The 20,942-nt window shown below is 37.0% G+C and overlaps 2 protein-coding genes across 3 annotated transcripts in view; one reads left to right on the top strand and one right to left on the bottom strand.

The window, feature by feature from the left end:
* Positions 1–20,942, top strand: part of LOC124223139 (defective proboscis extension response 1) — a 377,291-nt gene that overhangs the window by 178,711 nt on the left and 177,638 nt on the right. The window lies entirely within an intron of this gene.
* On the bottom strand, positions 306–12,617 carry LOC138191248 (E3 ubiquitin-protein ligase MARCHF2). Its single transcript, XM_069137756.1, has 5 exons — positions 12,424–12,617; positions 8,394–8,519; positions 6,434–6,555; positions 3,788–3,915; positions 306–488 (listed from the first exon to the last, which is right to left on the bottom strand). The coding sequence occupies exons 1-5, from the start codon at positions 12,615–12,617 to the stop codon at positions 306–308; spliced, it is 753 nt and encodes a 250-aa protein (XP_068993857.1).

The raw sequence follows: 20,942 nt of genomic DNA on the forward strand, positions 1-20,942 counted from the left end.
GGATTGAAAATATTCCCGCGTACGGTTAAAATTTTTCACCCTCCGCGAACGCGAGTCCGAATTGTTTAATTTCTTTTTTTTTTTTTTTTCATTTTCGTCCTCCGCATCGAAGGAAAAACTTCGTCGGTTATCAAAATTGAATCGTCAAGATACCGAAATTTCACAAGGTGGTAAAATTCACAGCGGATTTCTGAATCCGTAAACCGACGTCTGTAATCTGTTCACCAGAAATCGAAAAAAATTTTTGAGGGTTCGAAAAAATCTCGATCACAATAGTTTTTCTCACCAGTTCAAAGGGGTGCTTTTCATATTCCGGCGTCGTCGGACTCACCGGCCATTTTTTCTTCGGCTACTCGGGAGGAAGACGTAGACTCGGTTTCTCGCTCCGGGACGGATTCGACGGATAATCGCCTGAACAATTCCTGATCCATGACGAGCCTGACATTGACGGTATTCTTCCACCATCGGTACCACGGGGACATTTGATCCTGCGGAGGGTTGAATCAAGGCTTTTAGTTGATACTGCAGACGGGTGGAAAGAAAGGGGGGAGAAATGATAAGAGCTGTTTTCGATACTCCCTCCCCCCCCCCCCCCCTTTTGTTCTTTTTCTCTCTTTCTCTCTCTCTCTCTCTCTCTCTCTCTCTCGCTCCGGGCTTTTGAGGCGAAGTAATTTATCCGATCGACAACAGGTGAACATGTCGGTAAAAGTTATCCCATCAATCACGTCCTTTGGGAAGGTATAATACATGTACTTGTACATGTACTAACTCAACTCAACCGAAGGTACAAACACCAGCGCCAAAAATTAATCAGCAACTGTTTTCCGCGGTGATTTATCTGCACGAACATCCGGCATTCGCAAACAGGCGGAATCTGAGGAATTCAATTGTTCGAGGCCTGATTCGGTGTGAGGAAAATCGGCTTTGTTTTCTGAGACGGATAATTGTTCACTTGTGGAAAGTCGGTTACTGCGGATCGTTGCAACTTAAAGGTGAATCAGAAGGGTCGGGAAAAGAGAGAAAAAAAAAAAAACGTTTAAAGATCTCTGGTAATGCAGCTATCTGCGCCAATGATGGTCGACGAGAACGAAACGACATTACTTGAGCAGATTTCAATTTTGGTCACGTTTTATGTGCCTTGACTTTTTCCTCGGAATTTTGCAATTTATTCTTTTCCTAAGTACCTGTAATGAAATCTCTTCAAACTTGTGGAAATTGTGGGGCCTATGATCGTGCTTGTAAGTCGATTAGCAAAGAGAAAGTCAGACCTCCGTGTCAAGGATTCTACTGAAACTTCTTAAGGTTATGTAATATTCCTACCTTTACCGACCGAGCAAACTCACCCGTTTTCTTTCTATGTTAAATATCAGATTGTCGTAAATTCGCAGTTTAAGCTTCACCATGGCTTTGAAATAGTACTCAATCTATGAGATTCATAGATGAGACAACAAAAGTTCGTATTCGAGTAAAAAATACACGATGTGTTTCGTTTATTACATCATTTCAAACATCTATTAGCGGCGTGATGTAATCGATTTTTCTCAGAGCAAAATTTCAAGCAACGTAATAAATTTCAATTTTACGCATTAAAATATTAGGATTTTGTTGAGCACTTAAAAACTTTTTGGTTGAAAGTCATTATATTTCTTTTATGCATACGTAAGTGCGATCATTTTATCACTTTGGAAGTTGGGATATTATTGAAAGTTTAACAACGATACGTATGACTTGTTTTGTCAACCTTTTGAATTTCAACCACCATCCGCGCTCAATGCAAAAAAGAAATAGAGAGAAAACTGTAAAAATGGTTTGCGGGAAATAAGCCCCCTTTTTTCCCGCAAATGCGTTAAGCGGGAATAAACTGCTACTTTCGTCCCGCGTTTCAGGTCAAGAAAGTTAACATTACGGTTGAGTCGGGAATAAAACTGCATATTACAGGCTTCGTATCCTAGATAAAGAAAACTTATAAGTACTTTACAAGTTTGAATAGAATCCATGACCCAGAGGTTTGATATTATCCTTGTGTTGAAAATGTCGTATTTCGCGTAGGTCCGAAATCTTCTCAAGTCAGAAAGTTCAGCTTTCACTCGACCCGAAGATTTGGGCTTAAGGTACTATCAAAAGTCACGCAGGCGATGTCATATTTCGGTGTATGACAAAAAGCAACCAGGATGCGGGATGAAAATCCTTCTCTCTAGGGGAAAAACAGGACGATCCTTGACCCTCGATGTCCGACGAAGGGCAGCGCGCGGCACGAAATTTGGTCAACATTCCTCCGGAAGGACGCGTGTCCTTCGGTGGGTCGTAAGGCGTGATTGCCTCTGAAGGATCCCTCCGGATCACCTCCGTACTGTTTGCGGTTCACCGGTCAATTAATTTCACGGATGAAGCCGCATCGATAAGTCTTCCTTCCTTACCGATGTCCTTCTATCCTGTCCCACCCTGTTCTATGTCAACTTCACGGGATAATTCAAAATCGGGACTCCTTGTTCGGGTATCGAACGTCGAAGTACCGACACTCGAAAACCCACCGAATGCCCTTGTCTACATTGGTCTACCCTTGTCAGAATTATACGGATTAAAACGTTTCACGCCTTTCTTTCGAGAAGGATTAAAGCTAGACGAAACCGGCCAATGGACTGTAATTCCCACACCAAAGATTTTCGAATCACCAAACTTACCTTATTTCAATAGGTCAATTTATCCGTGGTGTGTTGAAAATAACCAGAATTATTTCGGTAATTTCCAATTCTGTAAATAAGATTTTTTGCCGAAAAATTGATGTTTTTTATTTTAACGATTTTATTACGGGATAATCGCGAGTTCAGGATTTATTAAATTGTTGTATTAACTATATGAGCTGGAAGTATTAGAAATATAATAAAAGCTTTTTGTTGGACATCGAGGCTTTATTTCAAATCGATTAGATATTGTTCAAAATCTAGTTCTTATGAGTTGTCGTAGAGTGAAATTAAAAAAATTCACCATATTTTTAACCATAACAAAGTGATTTAAAATAAAGCATCGGTGCAAAAGTTTTCGTTAATAATATCAGTATTTTCGATGCTATATTTTCCACGAGAGCTTCCTAGATAAGGTGTATAATAATCTAATTGATGAAAAATATCGATTTTTCACGTACATGACAATAAATTGTATGCATATGTATGTGACTTGCACTTTTCAGTGCGATGAATTATATTACTTGAAACCGAAAGACAACACGAATGTGACTCATGGTTGTTTTTCTAAAATTCTCCACCGCCAGTGAGTTGATATATTTTTAAATCAGGTTTTAAAAAAAACCAAAAATTTAAATGTCTACTTCGTCGTGTGTAGATGAAAATTTTTCCCATGACGCCTATCGTCGTTTCCGTTTATAGAGATCATCCACATGTACCGAATGTTTTATTTTATTTTTATTTTTATCGATAGTTAAAATTCACCCCTACCTCTTATTTTACTCTCAGTGCATGTTCATATAAAAGAAATTTCATGAAAATCAAATAGTTTGCCTACTTTGACGTCAGATTCACGATTTTTAAATTTGAAAAAACTGATTTCAGACAGAAATTCAGTGATCTTAACGAAGACTCATGCGTACGGATTTTGATGAAATTTTGATGCTACATTTCCATTTCTATGCTCGGCGTATTGGATCCGTGATGTCAAATTTCGAAGTACAAAAGTTATATCAAAATTCAAAGTACCATACGTACGATAAATACTAGAATAATTTGAGTTGAAGAATATTGAATAGCGGAAAAAATTATAGTCGATGTCTCACCTTGATCAATAGATAGACGGTGGTCACGTAGCCGAGAACGACGATGGTGAGGAAGAAGGAAATCGCCCCCTTCGTCCAAATCCTTGAAATTCCAATTTTCTTACCCTCGATAACAAAGTACCGCATGCCTGAAACAAGAAAGAAAAAAAGACAAAAATTTCTCTCTGTAATACCGCGTCTCTCGTAACTCGCGTCTATTTTTCATATTGTTATACCTCAACGTCAAAATGTATCGTCAATTTTATGCTCTGGTGAATTTTTAAACTTTTCTCCTAACATCACCGCGCGATCTGCTTATAACATATCGTCACCCACAGATACATGTTACACACCGGATTACTGTACGTGGTGGAAAACTTGTTTGCAGATTAGGGTGTTCAAAAAATTAAAAAAAAATAAATAAATTTAAAAAATTGACCACTTTTACTTTTACTTTATTACAAAGCGTGAAATTTCCTCGAAAAATCTGTATTCAGATAGTTTGTAAGTCAAGCCGTATAGTAGCTGAAAGAAAAAAAAAAAAAAAAAAGAATCCATAATTTTCCAATGTTTTGTTATTTGATTTGTGTTATTTAAATAAAAAAAAAGTAAAATCGATACCTCTAAATATCAATATTAAGAGCTCATATTTGGCTGATATGTTTTATTTGAGATGGTTGACAAACTAGAAATAAAAGTTTTTTTTGGAACACCTTAATGTATACATCATGCCATCGGTACGTGGCGTCAATTGCAAGCATCGATCTTTCCAGTGATTTTATTTTTTAAATCGATGTCGGCAGCCTTTAGAAGCGGAATAAAATAATTAGACAAAAACCCAGTGTCCGGCTATATTGTTCGAAATTCTGCCGGCGCCCCAATTGTTTGAATGAAAATTCATCCGATTTACATGGAAATTCGTTTACAAGGGTTTTTCGGTTCGCTGATTTCGAGCGCCGTGCCAAAATGTGAAAATCCGGTATGACGGAGGCGTAAATACGCCGAACTAAACGCGGAGGTTTTCATTTTTTCGGTTGTACTTGTCACTGGAAAGTGGTTCGGAGTACTCGACCCTTTTTCCCTTCATCGGGCAAGCGGACGGAAGTCGTAGACGAACGAGATTCGTAACTCTCGAAAGTTTCATCGGTGTAGTTACAAGAGCGTTGCCTGCACTGTACGACTAAACGCGTACAAATTACTTGCGTTCGTGCAACCGAACGAACTAATTGGTTACAATTCATCAGCGGGCCGTAGAAAGCAGCGTAAAAGCGGCGAGGCTGGCGGTTGATTTAGTGGCGTTTTTTTTTCCGCCAAATGCAAGTCTCGCGATTATTATTAGCTTATCGATTAGCAAGGGACATCGAGTTGGCAATTTGTTAGAAGAGGCTTTAACAGCAAAGCGAACAGATATCTACGTTAAATCCCGCGGATTTAGCGCGGCTTCTATAAATCGATTCATCTCGATGGCCTGATTAAAATTGACGAGCTTCAAACGCTTCGCTCTTTTTTTTTTTTTTTTTTTTTCATCCATCCTTTTTTTCACTCCTCCCGCAAATTTTATTTCCAATATCATTTTAAAGCTGCATTCTATCGTCGAAAGTCGCTTACTTTGACGCTCTTGTGAAAATCACGCGAAGTTTGAATCCCTCCCGATAGATGATTCTTAACAAATTTAACCAAAGCCGTAAGCTCCGCTCTATTTATTTTACGAATAGTTGGTTAAAAAAAAAAAAAACAGCTGCTTCTGAAACATTCTGTAAACTTTTTTTTTAGAACTTGTTTTTGAATTTATTTCCAAACCCCAACAAAAAAACGACACCATCACTTTCTGCAAAATGAGATTTCACGACGGTGAAAATATTTTTTAACTATTCTCCGACAATTTTTTAATATCGTGACAATTCTTTTTTTTTTTCTTTTTTTTTTACAACTGTTTACCGATTCAAATGAACCGTAACTGCCAAAGATCGGAAATTGATTTGAAGATCGATCTTTTCGTCAGTGTCGTCCGTAAAGCTTGAACAAGTCAACTCCATCGATTTTTCAAAAAAAAAAAAATAAATAAATAAATAATAAAAGAAGAAGTATACATAAGTATGTAAGAAAATTTCTCGGGTAAAAAATATACGTATACAGTAGCGCTCAAAAGTATTTTGATAATATGATATTCATTATTACTTTTCTTTATTTCAACTTCATTTTCGAGTAATCGAGAGTTAATATTCAACATACGTGGAAAACATCGATTTTGTTTCAACAAATAATATTATTGACTTTTGTAGTTTGTTCCTGCACGTAATTAACTCAATTACCATATTTGTCAAAAAAATACTTTTAAGCGCTACCGTATATACGCACAAATTCTGATTATCCAAATTTTTTAGACAAGAAAAATTCTTCGGTTCGATTCGCAAGAGGAATATCTTTACTGGCTCGGGTAATATGAAATTTCCTCCGAACGCACTCCGAACTCTCGGAAGCATTTCGAGCATTTCGAAGTAGGATCCGTCAGTTTACCGTCCATGTCTCTTGGAGATCCGCGGAAAGGCGACAGCAGCAGCTCGAGGAAAGTTTCGTGTTTTTTCCACCACAGCGATGGTGCGTTAAACTCTTTTTATACGGGGATTGCGCGGAGGGCGGCAATCCGAGGGAATTAACGGAACTCACCCAGGAGACAGACGGCGACAAGACCGACGGTGACGACGCTCAGTAGAGTTAAGATGAGGAGATCAGACTGGATGTGCCTACGGTTCCGAGGGTGCCGGATCCATATTCTGAGAGCTTCCAGCCTTGGGGTGAAAAATGTTTTTTTTTTGTCAGAAAAATAACGCTCCGTTCGATAGAAAAGTAATCGTCAAGTATGTACCTGACGTACATTTCCAACCAAAAGTTGAATAGTTTGTGATGAGATGCAACTTTTTGAAAAAATCATCCGCAGTAAAGAGGATAAAAAAATTTTATTTGAACAATAACAATGCCCAAATGTTATCGATAAATTGACTAAAAAATTTTTGGTGAATGATTTTTTTTTTCATATGTGAAAAGAATCTTCTCGACTTTTTTCTATGCGCATGAATTTTTAAAGAATTTTCTCATCATTTCGAAATTTCAGTTTTCGAAAATTCGTCAAAGTTGTATTTACGAAACTATTTGTTCAACGCCTCGGACACTTCTCGATTGTATTGTACGATATTTTTACGAAATCGTATTTAAAATTCACGATTTTTCCTCCGTTTATCAAAAATTAATTTATTCGAAAATGGAAATTTTAGAATAATGAGACGATCCTCTGAAAATTCATGTGTATTCAGAAACGTCGACGAATTCTTTTCGCATAACAAAAACAGAAAACAGTCACCAAAAATTTGTTGCGCAACATTTTGTTTAAACACTTTATTGAAACCCTTTAGGCAATATCATTATTCAAATAAAATTTTCTTCGCGTCTTTATCGTGGATGATTTTTTAAAAAATTTTTATGTTACGATAAAGTATTCAATATTGCCGACGACACTAACTTTTGGTTGAGAATGTACAGCTAGTACATCCTTAATCGGATCAGGTGGAGTTTTTAAGTGTATTATTGAAAACCGAGTTTGATTCCGGTTGATATTAAAAAACTCGGAAAGTTTGCTTTCTTCAACTCAGACTTACGACGTTATTAAGATTAATTGCGAATTCACTACGACTGGGCGATTAATCGATTAATCTTACACTTTGATTCATTGTTTTTTCCAATGAATTGACCAACCGATTTATCAAAATTTCCATCAATCATTTTTTCCGGCTTATCGATTAATCGTTATCCCGATGGATCGTTTTATCCGATGAATCTATTATTACGTATCTTCCATCGATTGTTCGTCCGATCATTCGCTTTTTTGATCAATCGATTAATCGGCATTATCGAACGATAATTCTTTCCGATTAATCGTTTACTCAGTCACATTACTCATGTTTCAGATTAACCCTTCTATCAATCGACTGATAAACTCTGTCACTGAATCGTTTGTGTTAATCAGTCGATTAATAGAACCAATCAATTAATTGCATCATCGATTATTAAATCGATCAATTATGATTTGAGAAACAATTCACCAAAGTCTACGATCAATCGATAAGTTGCAGTCTAATCACCCTTGATCGTAGTTGTCACCCTTTTTTTTTTGACACGACTTTGACTCGGAAACTAATTCCCAAACTTTCAAACATAGAGATACCTAAAATTTTCATTATTAAGCTAACTCGAGTGCTCTCGATTGTTGAAATCTTGACTTTTCGATCCGACGGGTTATACGCACGTAGAAGGATAGAGTGCGAGGAGTTACAAATGCGAAGAAACAAATATTCGCAAGGATGGAGCGAACCGGCGTCGAGAGATTGAGAGAACCACTTTCGCGGCAATTCCCAACCGATAAAACAGATCGGTCTGAGCCGAGTTTTATTTATCGGTATTCGCAACCGCGGTTTGTACGTTCGGTTCCTTTTATCGCTCGACTACCAGCCGCCATATTTGATCTACGGGGATTGAAGTTACGAGGAGAGATTCAGGAGCGGAAAGGAAGCGGCAAATATGAAAAGAGAAAAGAATAAGAGAAAACTGAATTAGGGAACAGGGATCAACTGACCATCTGTAACGCGGCGTTTCCACTGCGTTGTAACGATAACGACACAACTCGCAGTAACTTCTGCATGATTGATTCAGCCATCTTTCCAAACAGGACAAATGCACGTAGGCGAGGGTTCCTTTGCATCTGAATTAGTTTTAAATTGAACTGGTTATTCACACACTGAGAAAAATTTCATTCGTTATAGTAACTAGAAAAATTGAGTAAAACAGGTATCGTTAAAAAAAAAAAATAACTGTTTGAATATCGTTGGAATTACGAAAAACGAGATACGCGTAACCATTTTGCGCTATTGTCGATCCTTTTTTTGGTAATTGCAACGCAAAATCAGTTTCTGAGGTTTACTCTACTTTTTTAGTTAAACACGTCTTTAACGTCAATTTATCGTTGCACAAGCGTTAAATTTTCGCAACAGTTGCAAGAAAATCTAGTAACAGTGATCGTAATGAGAAAGAACAGTAACGGATACTAGACTTTCCGGTAACGGCTAGAAAACTAATTTTCATTTTCTACCAAGAACTATATTTTTCGATTGTCGTAAAAAATGAAAATAGTTAAGGACCGAGCGATAACCGAAACTAAATATTTCTCTCAATGCAATGATCATTTTTACATCCTTGGTGTACAGTAATAACGTTCCAAAGTTGGTTGTGGTTCGAGTAACCCCGAGTAAGTAATGTAGAAGTCTCCATAGTTGTAAGTAACTAAGGTTAATTGTGTTTAGTATATTAATTTACGCAGGACAATTTTGACACCATCATCTTTTACCGCGTATAAGAAACGTGTCTCTTGTCCTCGGTGTCTTGGCTTATTTTCCTTGAAAATAATCTGTTTACAGAACCTTTTCTCCACCCATCCCACAGAATTTAAGGAAATACGATCTTAATGAAGTGCAGATAATGTTATTCATCAATGTTTTTAGGTCATGCCGTAATGGGGAAGTTCTTCAAAGTCGGCTTCAACTCAGCGTCAACAAATCAGTCGCGGTAATTTTCTTCCGGTTATTCATTGAGCTCGGAAAATGGCTCAAGGTTTAAGGTAGTAATCGAGTTAATGTGTCAATGCAATTTTGAGAACAATTGCTCTTTCGCAACTTAAAAGTTTTCCAAACTTCGGCAAAGCGTATAATGAAGCGGAAAACAATCAGATTTCATATTTACTTTTATTCTCCAGAGTAATAGAATCCTTCCGAATTGGTAAAATTGACGTACAAATTAAAGGGAAATATTTGGGATTCAGGTATCGGTAAATATTACCGATTAGCCCCAAGTATATTCTATGGTTTCGTCAATTTTTCGAACTTTGGAACGATTCTGTCACTCTGGATGGAAAAAATGAATGCTTGAAACGAGATTCGATCAGGTTTTCGGTACTCCGATATCCCCTTAACCTTTCCAACATCAGGTTCGTAAAAAATCAGTAAACAATATAAACATCATGACATCATTTAACTCTATTCAATCAAGGAAATGTTGAGCTAATATTTTTGCTATGCTAGGATTATCATTAAATTCATTCGCAGAAGAAAAAAAAAGAAAAAAAAATGATTATAACATCAATCGGATCGGACTTCCTTCCGTTTCTTTGATTATTTAATGCACGATTTGAAAGCATAAATCGATCGATTTCGCACACGTATGTCCATGAAATTGGAGAAGCGTGTAATTCAGTAATTTAATCCTCTCTAATTTGAACATGTTTGAAATCTTTCGAACCAAGCTACGGTGCCTAATAGTACAGCTTTGCTGTTAATTAACGTGATTACACACGAGGAGTTCATCAAGTATAGGAAAATTAAATCAGGGAATGTTGTAGGTGCCCGTATTGATGTTCGGAAAGTATTAGGCACGTGTATATACACGTATATGCCATTGTAATTCCTTGCCAAGAAACAAGTTTCGTCATATAAATTTGCATTCGTACGTACATCCGAACTTTGAGTTTCCTCGTTTAGTCAGCATCGCCCGGACTTTGTGTGCATAACAAGTTTGCGAGATTAAAATAGTGGTGTTAGTGTTGGAAAGTGGGCCGAGTGAAGTCGGTGTTGGCGTTAGCTGCGGGGGGGGAGGGAGGGAAGAACCGAGGAAGATTTGTGGTTCTTAATCTGGTTAGCCGGAGTTTCTCCTCTAATTTCCCGGCGGTTTGTCACGCGAACCTCAGTCCAGGACATCCTCTTGTTACTGAATAAACGGCGATCGCGAAGCGAATCTTCGCCGAGTTGGAAGCAGGATGATTTGAGGAAGAAATAATACTCCGACGCCCGTAAAACACCCGACTGCAGCGTATTCGAGAATGACCTCAGCAGGGCTCGCTTAAACTGCGCAAACAACTTAATCTTCTACTGTTAATTACACTATGCAACGGTGAAGGTTACGTTCCAGTTACCATCGCAACCACTTTGCGGGCACTGCGGCGTTCGATTAATTACAAAACAACGGATGGAACTAGCGAGCTGCCCGCTCTTGCAAATTAATCGACTTGAATCTCCCGCCTATCGTTGCATGTTGAGAGGATTCTGTAGTCAGTACTTACCGACTGAGCGAAACGTCAGTCATTACCGACTGGATAAATTATTGATTCTTACCGACCGAGTAAAGTGTCAGTTCTTACCGACTGAGTTAAATGACTATTTTAAGACTTCACAGCACTTTTTCCGCGTTTCACATGTAATGTAGAAAAAAAATGTCTCAAAAATTATTTTGGTTTCATGCCCAAATAACTCTTGGAAGTGTATTTCTGCATTCTTGCGATAAGTGATAATTCAACGATAGGAATGCATTTCTTTGCATAAAAACGTTTTAAAATAACTTCCCCAATATTCTTTGCGCCAGTGACTGTGAAGCCGAATTAAACGACGTATCATTATTTGTTATAAAAATGAGCCAGAGCAAATTCGAGTGACACAAGTTAAGACGTCAACTATTCGAGTGTCTGATCACTAAAAAGATCGAAACGATTAAACTGTAATGCTCGTGATGCAATTATGATGTTTTTGGGCTGAGTTTGCTGGCTGATTTACTGAAACATATTCAACAAATCTTAAATTAGAGTACAGTTTTGACGTGCAAATGCAACTGTCGAAGAAAATCTAGTGCACTATACCGAAACAAATCTATTTCTATCCACTCTCAGGATAAGTTTTTGTAAAATTTTTTTCAGACTATCTCTGGAGATCTCTGAGATGAATAAAATAAGCTTAAATGATATAAAATACAGCACCGTTTGCTCATTTAAAAATTTCTGCTTAAAAATAATTTTTTTCTAATTGTTCATATCTCAGCTTGCGGTATTCGGATTTGCTCACAATCATTTCGTTTCACTTAGATAATATTGCCGACGATGTTTTAAACAGTGTTTAGCTGTTTTCTTAAATTTTTATTCGAATGATTCGGTCGATTGATCCTTAAGACGACTTTATACCGTTCATTCAACTTGAATACTTCACGCGTCTTGATCCACCATCGATTTACACGAACATCATTCAAGATCATAAGACATAATTTCATCTAATTGTGCATGTCATACATTCCCTCCTGGCCTTTAAAACCTCCATCGCAACGATCGTATACGACTAAAAGGTCGACACTTTTTTCTTTCAATTTCAAGACGCAGATTGGCTGGTAGATCATTAAAATGGAAAAGAAAAAAAAAGGTGGAGAATAAATTGAGGAAAAAAGCCTGCGTTTTGGAATTCTGGCAATTAAGTAGAAGTCAGCAGTGAGAAGAGTAGGGAGGATCTTTTTGTCGCGGGTCGCGTCCTTCCTCGTCTTCTTCCGCTTCTTTCCTCTATCTCGATTGACAAAGTGCCACTTAGGAAGGTTAGGGGGATTCTTCTTACCGTCGAGATCGTTAGTGCTAATGGCTTAATGCTTTTCAAACTGATTGTAACGGGAGGTTGAATTGGACAGATGGCAGTGGCCGGTGTTCGAAACGCGACAGCGAGTCTCCGCCGCTCGTCTTCAGCGACTCTTTTCCCCGTCTGATATTAAATCATAAAAAGCTCGTGAATTCCGCCGCCCTCGGCATTTACCTACAAGGTGATATTAGCCGCTCACGAGCCGTGTTGGTGTGACATATGCGACAGACCGAGGAGCCGACGGATACGAGACTCTGACCTAATGGCACTTGATGCCCCAGGAGTTGTTCCACCGTCGGGGATTCCCGGGGTTCCAGGATTCTCATGCTGAAAGACGAGTCCTCCGGGACCAACCCTCCGGGAAACATTGAGGATGCGATCCCGCGGTCCGCAGCCACTGAAATGATGCATTAATCGCGTTAGTTGCTGGCCAAGTCCGTTCGGTTAGATCTTCGCCGAATGGCTCGAAGCGTTGCACTGAGAAAAATCGATCAGAAAAATATTTTGACACCACCATAGTAACCTCAAAAATCTTTCAAATCATTGAGAATAATAAAAGAATCTCTTTAAATCTCATCAGATCATTCAAAACTCTCCCATAGCGTGAGATTGCATTGGAAACGTTTTGAAAAATCTTGACTCCATAGAATCCATGATATATATTGTAAAAAAAATCATTGATAGCACACGAAATCTCTTGGAAGTTAGATGAAGTCGTCGGAAATAAAAAAAAAAAGTTTCAGTTTATTAAGGAAAATTGAAATTTCAAATCTCATTGTTTTTTGGAATATTTAAATTCAATAGTCGTCATCTGGTGGAACTTAGTGAAAATAATGAACCAACTGACGCCTGTTCATTTGTCATCGTTCCGATAAAAGCTCAGGACAAAATCATCCGTGACAAAAAAAAAAAAAAAATAAAAAAGCAAATATAGATTAAATTTGTGATTTTGACGATTCGATCAAGATCCGGGTGAAAATATAAAATTCCGCAGGGGGAATTTTGTCCGGGGAGATTTTTAAAACGGATATCGTGGATGGTAAGCGGCCCCAATATATCTATACGAATGAAAATTGAAGATGGCAGCACGGTAGAGGCAACGTCGCGTTTTCGCTAATCTCACGTTTCATCGAATCGTCGGAAGTTGCAGGTCAGGTAAGGCAATAATATCACCGGCAAAGATAGCTTCGGCTTCCTGCGCGAATTACGAATGGTTGACAAACTTTGGTGCAGAGATAACGGTCGCCTCGTCTTTCAACGAGGCATTTAAAGTTTTCCTGCACCAGGCGGCGCTGCAATCGTAAGACTTTGCGGCCGACGGACTCGGATGGTAATTACAGTCCTCTGCAGTTCGGAAGGGTAATTATTTGCGCCTATTATCGCGGCAGCTGCAGTCGTGCAATTCGGATTCGGTTTCGACGGGAATCGTAGGTTCGGTTTCCATCCCACACCGAGGAAAATTACATTTGTCAAAGCTGTCAAATATTCAGACATTCCAACAACGGTGTAAATACCGCTGGAATCACTGGAAAAGAGGGACCCCAAAATCGGCTCCTATTTTTGAGCCCAACATAAATTCTGAACCGAAAGAGATAAATGAACGAAACAATATTCAAAATAATCGTTATTCTATGCTGTATCCGAATTTTCTGTCAGTTTACTCCCTATCAACCCCTAAAAATGGAAAAACTACCCCTAAAATGGGGTGTGAAGTTTTAAATGACTAAAGCGTAGATAAAGTATTTTTTAAATATTTATTACCTACGTCAGTTATACTAACTCATCATCACTCTAAACCCTAAAAGTTCAAAAACTACCCTTATCAGGGGGTGGAAAACAATTCGTGACCAACAACATTTGTGATATAGTATTAAATTGTAATTGTATACCAGGGAGGTAGATAAAATACTTTTTAATTATTTTTCATATGCACTATTTTCATTCCTTTATAGGGGTAGTTTTTGAATTTTTAAGAGTTGAGGCGGGTTGAGTAAGTATAACGATGTAGGTGTTATACTGTAATGATGAAAAAATATTCAGTGCTATTTTATATATTTTTTGGACATACTGTACTTTCCATCCCTTAATAGGGGTAGTTTTTGATTTTTAAGTATTGGGGCGCGTTGACGTATAATAAGTTAGTTACTATATTATAATGACAAAATACAATTTAATACCATATCATAAATGTTGTTGGTCATGAATTGCTTTCCACCCCCCGATGAGGGTAGTTTTCGAACTTTCAGGGTTTGGAGTATTGATAACTGACGTAGGTAATAAATGCTTAAAAAATACTTTATCTACGCTTTAAATTATTTAAAACTTCACATCCCATTATAGGGGTAGTTTTTTCCATTTTTAGGGGTTGATAGGGGGTAAACTCTTGAAAAAAAAAAATTGATTTTGAATCTCGTTTCGTTCATTTGTCTTTTTTGGTTCAGAAGTTATATTGGGTTCAAAAATAGGGGCCGATTTTGGAGTCCCTCTTTGTCACAAGTGACTAAAACTAAGTGTCGTCAATACCCAATTTTCCGGTTATCGAAAAATTAAATTTGCTTACTACATTTTTTCACTTGAGTAAGGCTAAAATATCTTTGCACCAAATGTCAAATCAACACGATATTTACAAAAGAAAAAAAGAAAAAAGATGTGTATGGTTTACGTGACTATGATAAAAAAGAACAGGATAAAATGTACCAGATTTTCAGATCACAGATATACAAAACTCATTTTCATTTTGTGTACCTACACAGAATCTGCATATTTTCCGATTATATCGTTAGAAAATGAGAATAATCACAGACACTGTACAGTAAATGGAATTAGAAATTTCAACTCCGCTGTTATAAATTTCGTTTCGGTTGAAACGTTGCGGAGACTCACCGATTCTCGTCGCGTCTGACATATCTGCGCAGCTTGGAGAGGAAAAGCGGTTACTTTAACTGCCTCGCATGCTTTTGAACGATATTTTCTTCCCCTTTTTCTTCTTCGGCTTCGGTTCGCCGATTTTTCTACTCGAGGTCTCCGGTGCTGGTTGGTTTTTCCTGAAAAAAGAAAACCCGAATGTTCGCAACGCGGTTTGAACGGATCGCGAGTCGGTGACAGCCAACTTTCGCAGTAAAGATTCCACCTTTTTACTTCATTTCCGTTTCTATCTCGCTCTTCGTATATTTTTCTTCTGTTTTTCTCAAATACTGCTGACTTCACTACGTTCGTATTATATATGTACAGGAGGTATGTACGTATGTAAGATCTTGCAGGAGTGCCGATATGGATCGCGGTGCCTTTTACGACTCCACTATACGCCACTCAACTACGAATTTCATATACTTTAACAACGCACGAACTGTTTCGAATAATGAAATTACTTCGAATGGTGTGTCATTAAAGTCTCGTTTCTACGAGGTTTGAATTGAAATCATTATTTTGCGATTCCAGTATTTACTCTGAAAAAGGTAATTCTGTGAAATATAAATGCAATTTATTTTATTATATATACATGTATAGTTTACTGAATTTCAATATTTTTCCGAAACATTTATCGTTCTGTTTTTTCACGTTACGAACTTCAACCTTAGCTATTTTTTCATCGGGTAAATCAATCTCGTACCCAACATTGTTAAATCTATTCAAGATAATTTTGAACTTGATCAAATCACGCTTACAATATTTTATCATAGAAATCAATTCAATTATGAACAGTGTTTGAAACGGAATGTTACTTAATCAAAATATACATGGAATCATTTTTAAATTGATTAAAAAAAAAAAAATAAGAATACATTAGAATGAGATCAAAGACCCCCAAAGTTTGATCACTTGAAAAGTCTTGATAATAAAATTTTTTCTCAAACTGTTGGTGTCTCAGTTTTTGGATCATTCGAATTCGTTCAGAATGATTTCTGTCACATAGTTTCGTTCGTATTCGGTGTATCATTGGTGAAAATAATGTCGTTGGTGATTTGAGAAACATTTTTTTTTCTTCTATTTCCCAACCTCTCATTCAAACGGGTTGGAATTACATCCAGAAATCGATACGCGTTTAATTTCCGTTGAGCAGTAAAGAAACATGAGATCCGGCCACTGGACGCCAGGATCTTTTGGAATTCCTTGCACGGAAAAAAAATTTCCAACAATGCCTGGAGAATGTCAGCTCTTAGTTTTGGTACAGGTGTAAAAAGTAGACAGAGAAGGTGTGAAAAAGTTAGCCGAACTAAATTTTCACCCGAAAACTTTGAGGAGCTACCGTACATCTCGTTTCTTCAATTTCCTTCGGGATCTTAATTTGACTGTGACTCGTTTGTGACTTGTTTTGACTCGCGGGTACAAAATACCGGTTGACAAAGTTTCCAGCCCCCGAGACGCCAGACTTTTCCCCTAGGGAATAAAACCTTCGATTTTCTCACCAAAAATTCATCGATATTCACAACCTTTCACTTTCGCCACTCGCTCTGTTGGTTTTTTCTTCCTCCTTCCTTTTCCTTGCTGAGTCTGATCTGAAAATAAATCCCCTTGACGTTTTCGGGTCTCGAATGAACTCGGTAAAAGAAATTCTGTTCTGTCTTCTTCCGAGAACGCGAACGCGCCGAAAAATATCGATCAACTTGTGTCATCGATGTTTTCGTAGATTTTTTCGATCTCACGTTTCAACGGTTTTAGAAATTTGGATGAATCACACTTTCAGGTCTCGTTTGTTGGAACTTTGTACAAGCTTGAAAGACGGAGTGGACGATTTTTTCCCGATCCGTACGTATGATGTGGGATTCGCCAATTTCTATGGAATTCTAATGGAACTGGAAAATTAGAAAACTGACTTTGATTGTGAATTCAAAATCTCACTTTGAGAGTGAAAAAGTTGAAAACTAGCTTCAAAATATACGATGAGAAGTTGAAGGGTTGTCGTTTTATTTAGATCTCGTAGTTTCGACTTCGAAAATCGCAATTTCGAGTCCATTGACTCGAAACATGCTTCTGGCGGATATTCTATTATAATCCTTGGCAAAATCCCATTCGTTCGAACGTTTTTAAAATTAGCACGTTCGCCAGACCGGATTTGCCGTTTTAAATTTTGTTATTTCGAGCTCAAGTGTTCGTAGTTGTAAAAATTGACAAATGAGTCGAGCTTTTCGTCCGGCTTTGCGAGTTTCGCAATTCGGAGACAAGATGCGCCTACTCAGCAAAATCTCGAAAAGCGTGTAACGGGTACTTGGATGAAAATGCGAATTGTTACTCGCGTAAATCCCTTATTCCGGTGCAGGGAGTTTCAATTTCGTTCCGCTGTTGGACTCGGATGAAACGCGTAAGTGTGCAGCAACCTGGGCTATAATAATTTCAGGAAACCGAGCTTTAGGTGTCTCGCCTTTGCCGCTAGTAAATTTGGCAGGACGTATGCTGGTACATATGTTACACAGGTATGTATATTCGGGTGCACATATAACGCACGCGCGTCGGTTTTCCCGGGCTTCTACTGCTAGCCGGAAACGCGTTAAGGATGTATCAAACGTACAGTCCGGCCAAAAAGCTGTGAGGGCAGAAATATAATGTGACGAAGGTTCGAACGTCGCACTGAAGTTGATCGGGTTGAATTTGGTTGAAACAATCTTCCAGTTAAACAGAATTTTCAAAACTTTCTTTATAACCTATTTTTTTAACCCACCTCAAAAATCCTCATGTCCTTGTCTTGTCACAGTTTATTTGCAACTTCGAATGATCTTTGTTACTTAGTGTAACCCCAAAAAACCCCGAGTAACAAGTTTCGGCCAGAATCATCGAATTTTGATAGTTTTTTCGATTTCAAATCCGCCATATTGGAACAGCCATTTTGGATTTGGAAGTTATCAAATTTTGACTTCAGATTCATGATCAGCAATCCCAAGAGCCCCCAAGTAACAAGTTTTGGCCAGAATCATCGAATTTCAATAGTTTTTTCGACCTTACATCCACCGTATTGGATCCACTATTTTTGGATTCAGATATTATGAAATTCCAACTTCAGATTCATGATCAGTGATCCCAAAAACCCTTGAGTAACAAGTTTCGGCCAGAATCATCGAATTTTGATAGTTTTTTCGATTTCAAATCCGCCATATTGGAACAGCCATTTTGGATTTGGAAGTTATCAAATTTTGACTTCAGATTCATGATCAGCAATCCCAAGAGCCCCCAAGTAACAAGTTTTGGCCAGAATCATCGAATTTCAATAGTTTTTTCGACCTTACATCCACCGTATTGGATCCACTATTTTTGGATTCAGATATTATGAAATTCCGACTTCAGATTCATGATCAGTGATCCCAAAAACCCCTGAGTAACAAGTTTCGGCCAGAATCATCGAATTTTGATAGTTTTTTCGATCTTAAATCCGCCATATTGGAACAGCCATTTTGGATTTGGAAGTTATCAAATTTTGACTTCAGATTCATGGTCAGCGATCCCAAATCCTCCCAAGTAACAAAATACAGGTCAAAATATTGAATTGTAAAATGTGTGACTGAAAGGGTTAAATCCAAAAATATCATCTAAAATGGCAGAAATTTTGACGATTCTAAAGAGATCCCATTATCAAATCATTCCTACAATGAAAGAATCGCATCTCTTGATCGATTTTAATGAATATTATGGTTCACTTCGTTGGTAAATGAATTCTCTGAGTATCTGTCAAATTGGAATTTGAAAAACGGTAGATTATTTTTAAACAAAGGCATTCATGACTCATAACGGTTTCACTAATAATGTTTTCTTTCTTGTTTCTTTGTTATCGATCAAAAAACGTGATAGAAAATTAAATGAATTTGATGAATTGTAGGGAATTCATTTACGATCAAAACAAACTCTATTTCATTGGAATCGTTCGTCAGAAATGAATTTTTCATCAGAGAACTGATTTAATACTGGGATCTTTTCTAAATCGTTAATAATTATGATATTGTAGGTGAAATTTATGTTGTTTTTTTTTACAATAAAGTTTTTGTTCCACGGGAATATTGTTTCAACAAAATCGAACTCGATGAATTTCAATTGCGTTTTCCAAATTTTGCTTACGTAATATTTCTGTCCTCACAGCTCTTTGACTGGACTGTACGTTTGGTACATCCTTAAGGATTTCGCAGTCGCACAAATTTTACACCCTGACAGTTTCGCCAAGTATTTATAGAGGATTCCGTTCCGACGCGTTTTTGCAGTCTGTTCCTGCGTGTCGAGGTGCTGTGAAAATAAAATACCACATATTGCAATATTGATTTCAATGCAAACAACGCAAAAACTGCACGTTTCACGCTGATGCAAATCTAAAATTCACAATTTTGCAGTTTAAATGAAGGATTCTAACGCGAACTCTTGTTTTTCACTTCATTTTATAGAATTTTTTTCTAAAATTCTACAATGAATTTTGGAATTCGGGTTACTATGGTTGTTGATATTGAATATTACCTATCCTTCGAAAAAAAATTTATTGCAAAATATTACAAAATGGCAGCTGTAGGCATAATAATGCAAAAAGTTTGTTTTATGCTGTTTGACATAATTTTTGAAGTTTCAGTTGTCCTAAAAAAAAATTATAAGAAGATTATCAAAATGTATAAGTATGGCTACGATTTGATTTAGTATCATCTCATTCTAAATTTTTAAAATTATTGAGGGAGAAAAATACAGTTAAAAAAACGTGAAAAAATGATACTTTGGCTCAAAGGTTATGCAAAATTTCGAATTTTTACAATATTGACATGATTTTGGTTAAGACCATAGCCATATTCATATATCTTAGCAATCTTTTGAATTTTCTGTTTAGGACAACTGGAACTTCAAAAATCACGTCAAAACATTTAAAGAAACGCACTTTTTACGTTATTACGCATGTAGTCAAAATTTTGCTATATTTTCTAATAACTATTTTTTGAAATATAGTTCAAATTCTGTATTATTAACCACAAGAATCCGAATCCCAAAATTCTAAAAAAAAATTTTAGAAAAAAATTCTAGCAAATGAGGTAAAAAATCCAAAGTCTATTCTAGAATCACCTCTTAAAGAGGTTCGTCGAATGAAAATCAGTGCTCTTTTGCCGATTTTATAACTCAGTCTGAGTCGAATTAATGCGTTCATAAATTCTGTAGTTTTCTTGGAAATGCGAAAAAAAAACAAGAAAATACAACCTACATAAATAAATATCGTAATCAAAAGCTCGGGTAGCGATTTTTCATCTCGAATCGCTGTAAAGCGGGTGAACAATATCCATTCGTTAAATGTCACTTTGCCACGAGTCGTTTTATTTAGTCGACAATTCTCGATAATCCCACGACTATAACCGGACGAGTCAACTAAATTTTTCACCGATTTAAAGCGGCCCGGAATGAAAAATCGCCGTTTAATTAATTAATTCCAGAAGGATATTAACTCTGTTTAATAAAATTACTCAATTTTACTATATTTTTTATAATTATATATTATTCATAATTTATGTTGAATCTTTCGATGGTTATTTGTTAATTATATACGGCACGTTTGAAGAAATGCAAAATTTTTATTATAACTGATGCTACCTTTAGTCGGTATTTTTTTTTTTCAATTTCTCTCGCACCAAGTCTGCAAAACAAGCAACTTTGATTACGTCCGCAAGTTTACTTACGTTATCTTTATTGGGGTTAAATAAATAAATAAAATCGTAAATCAACTTTCATTCATAAATTACTACCGCATT

Source organism: Neodiprion pinetum, chromosome 7, assembly GCF_021155775.2.
Source record: "Neodiprion pinetum isolate iyNeoPine1 chromosome 7, iyNeoPine1.2, whole genome shotgun sequence".
NCBI lineage: Eukaryota > Metazoa > Arthropoda > Insecta > Hymenoptera > Diprionidae > Neodiprion > Neodiprion pinetum.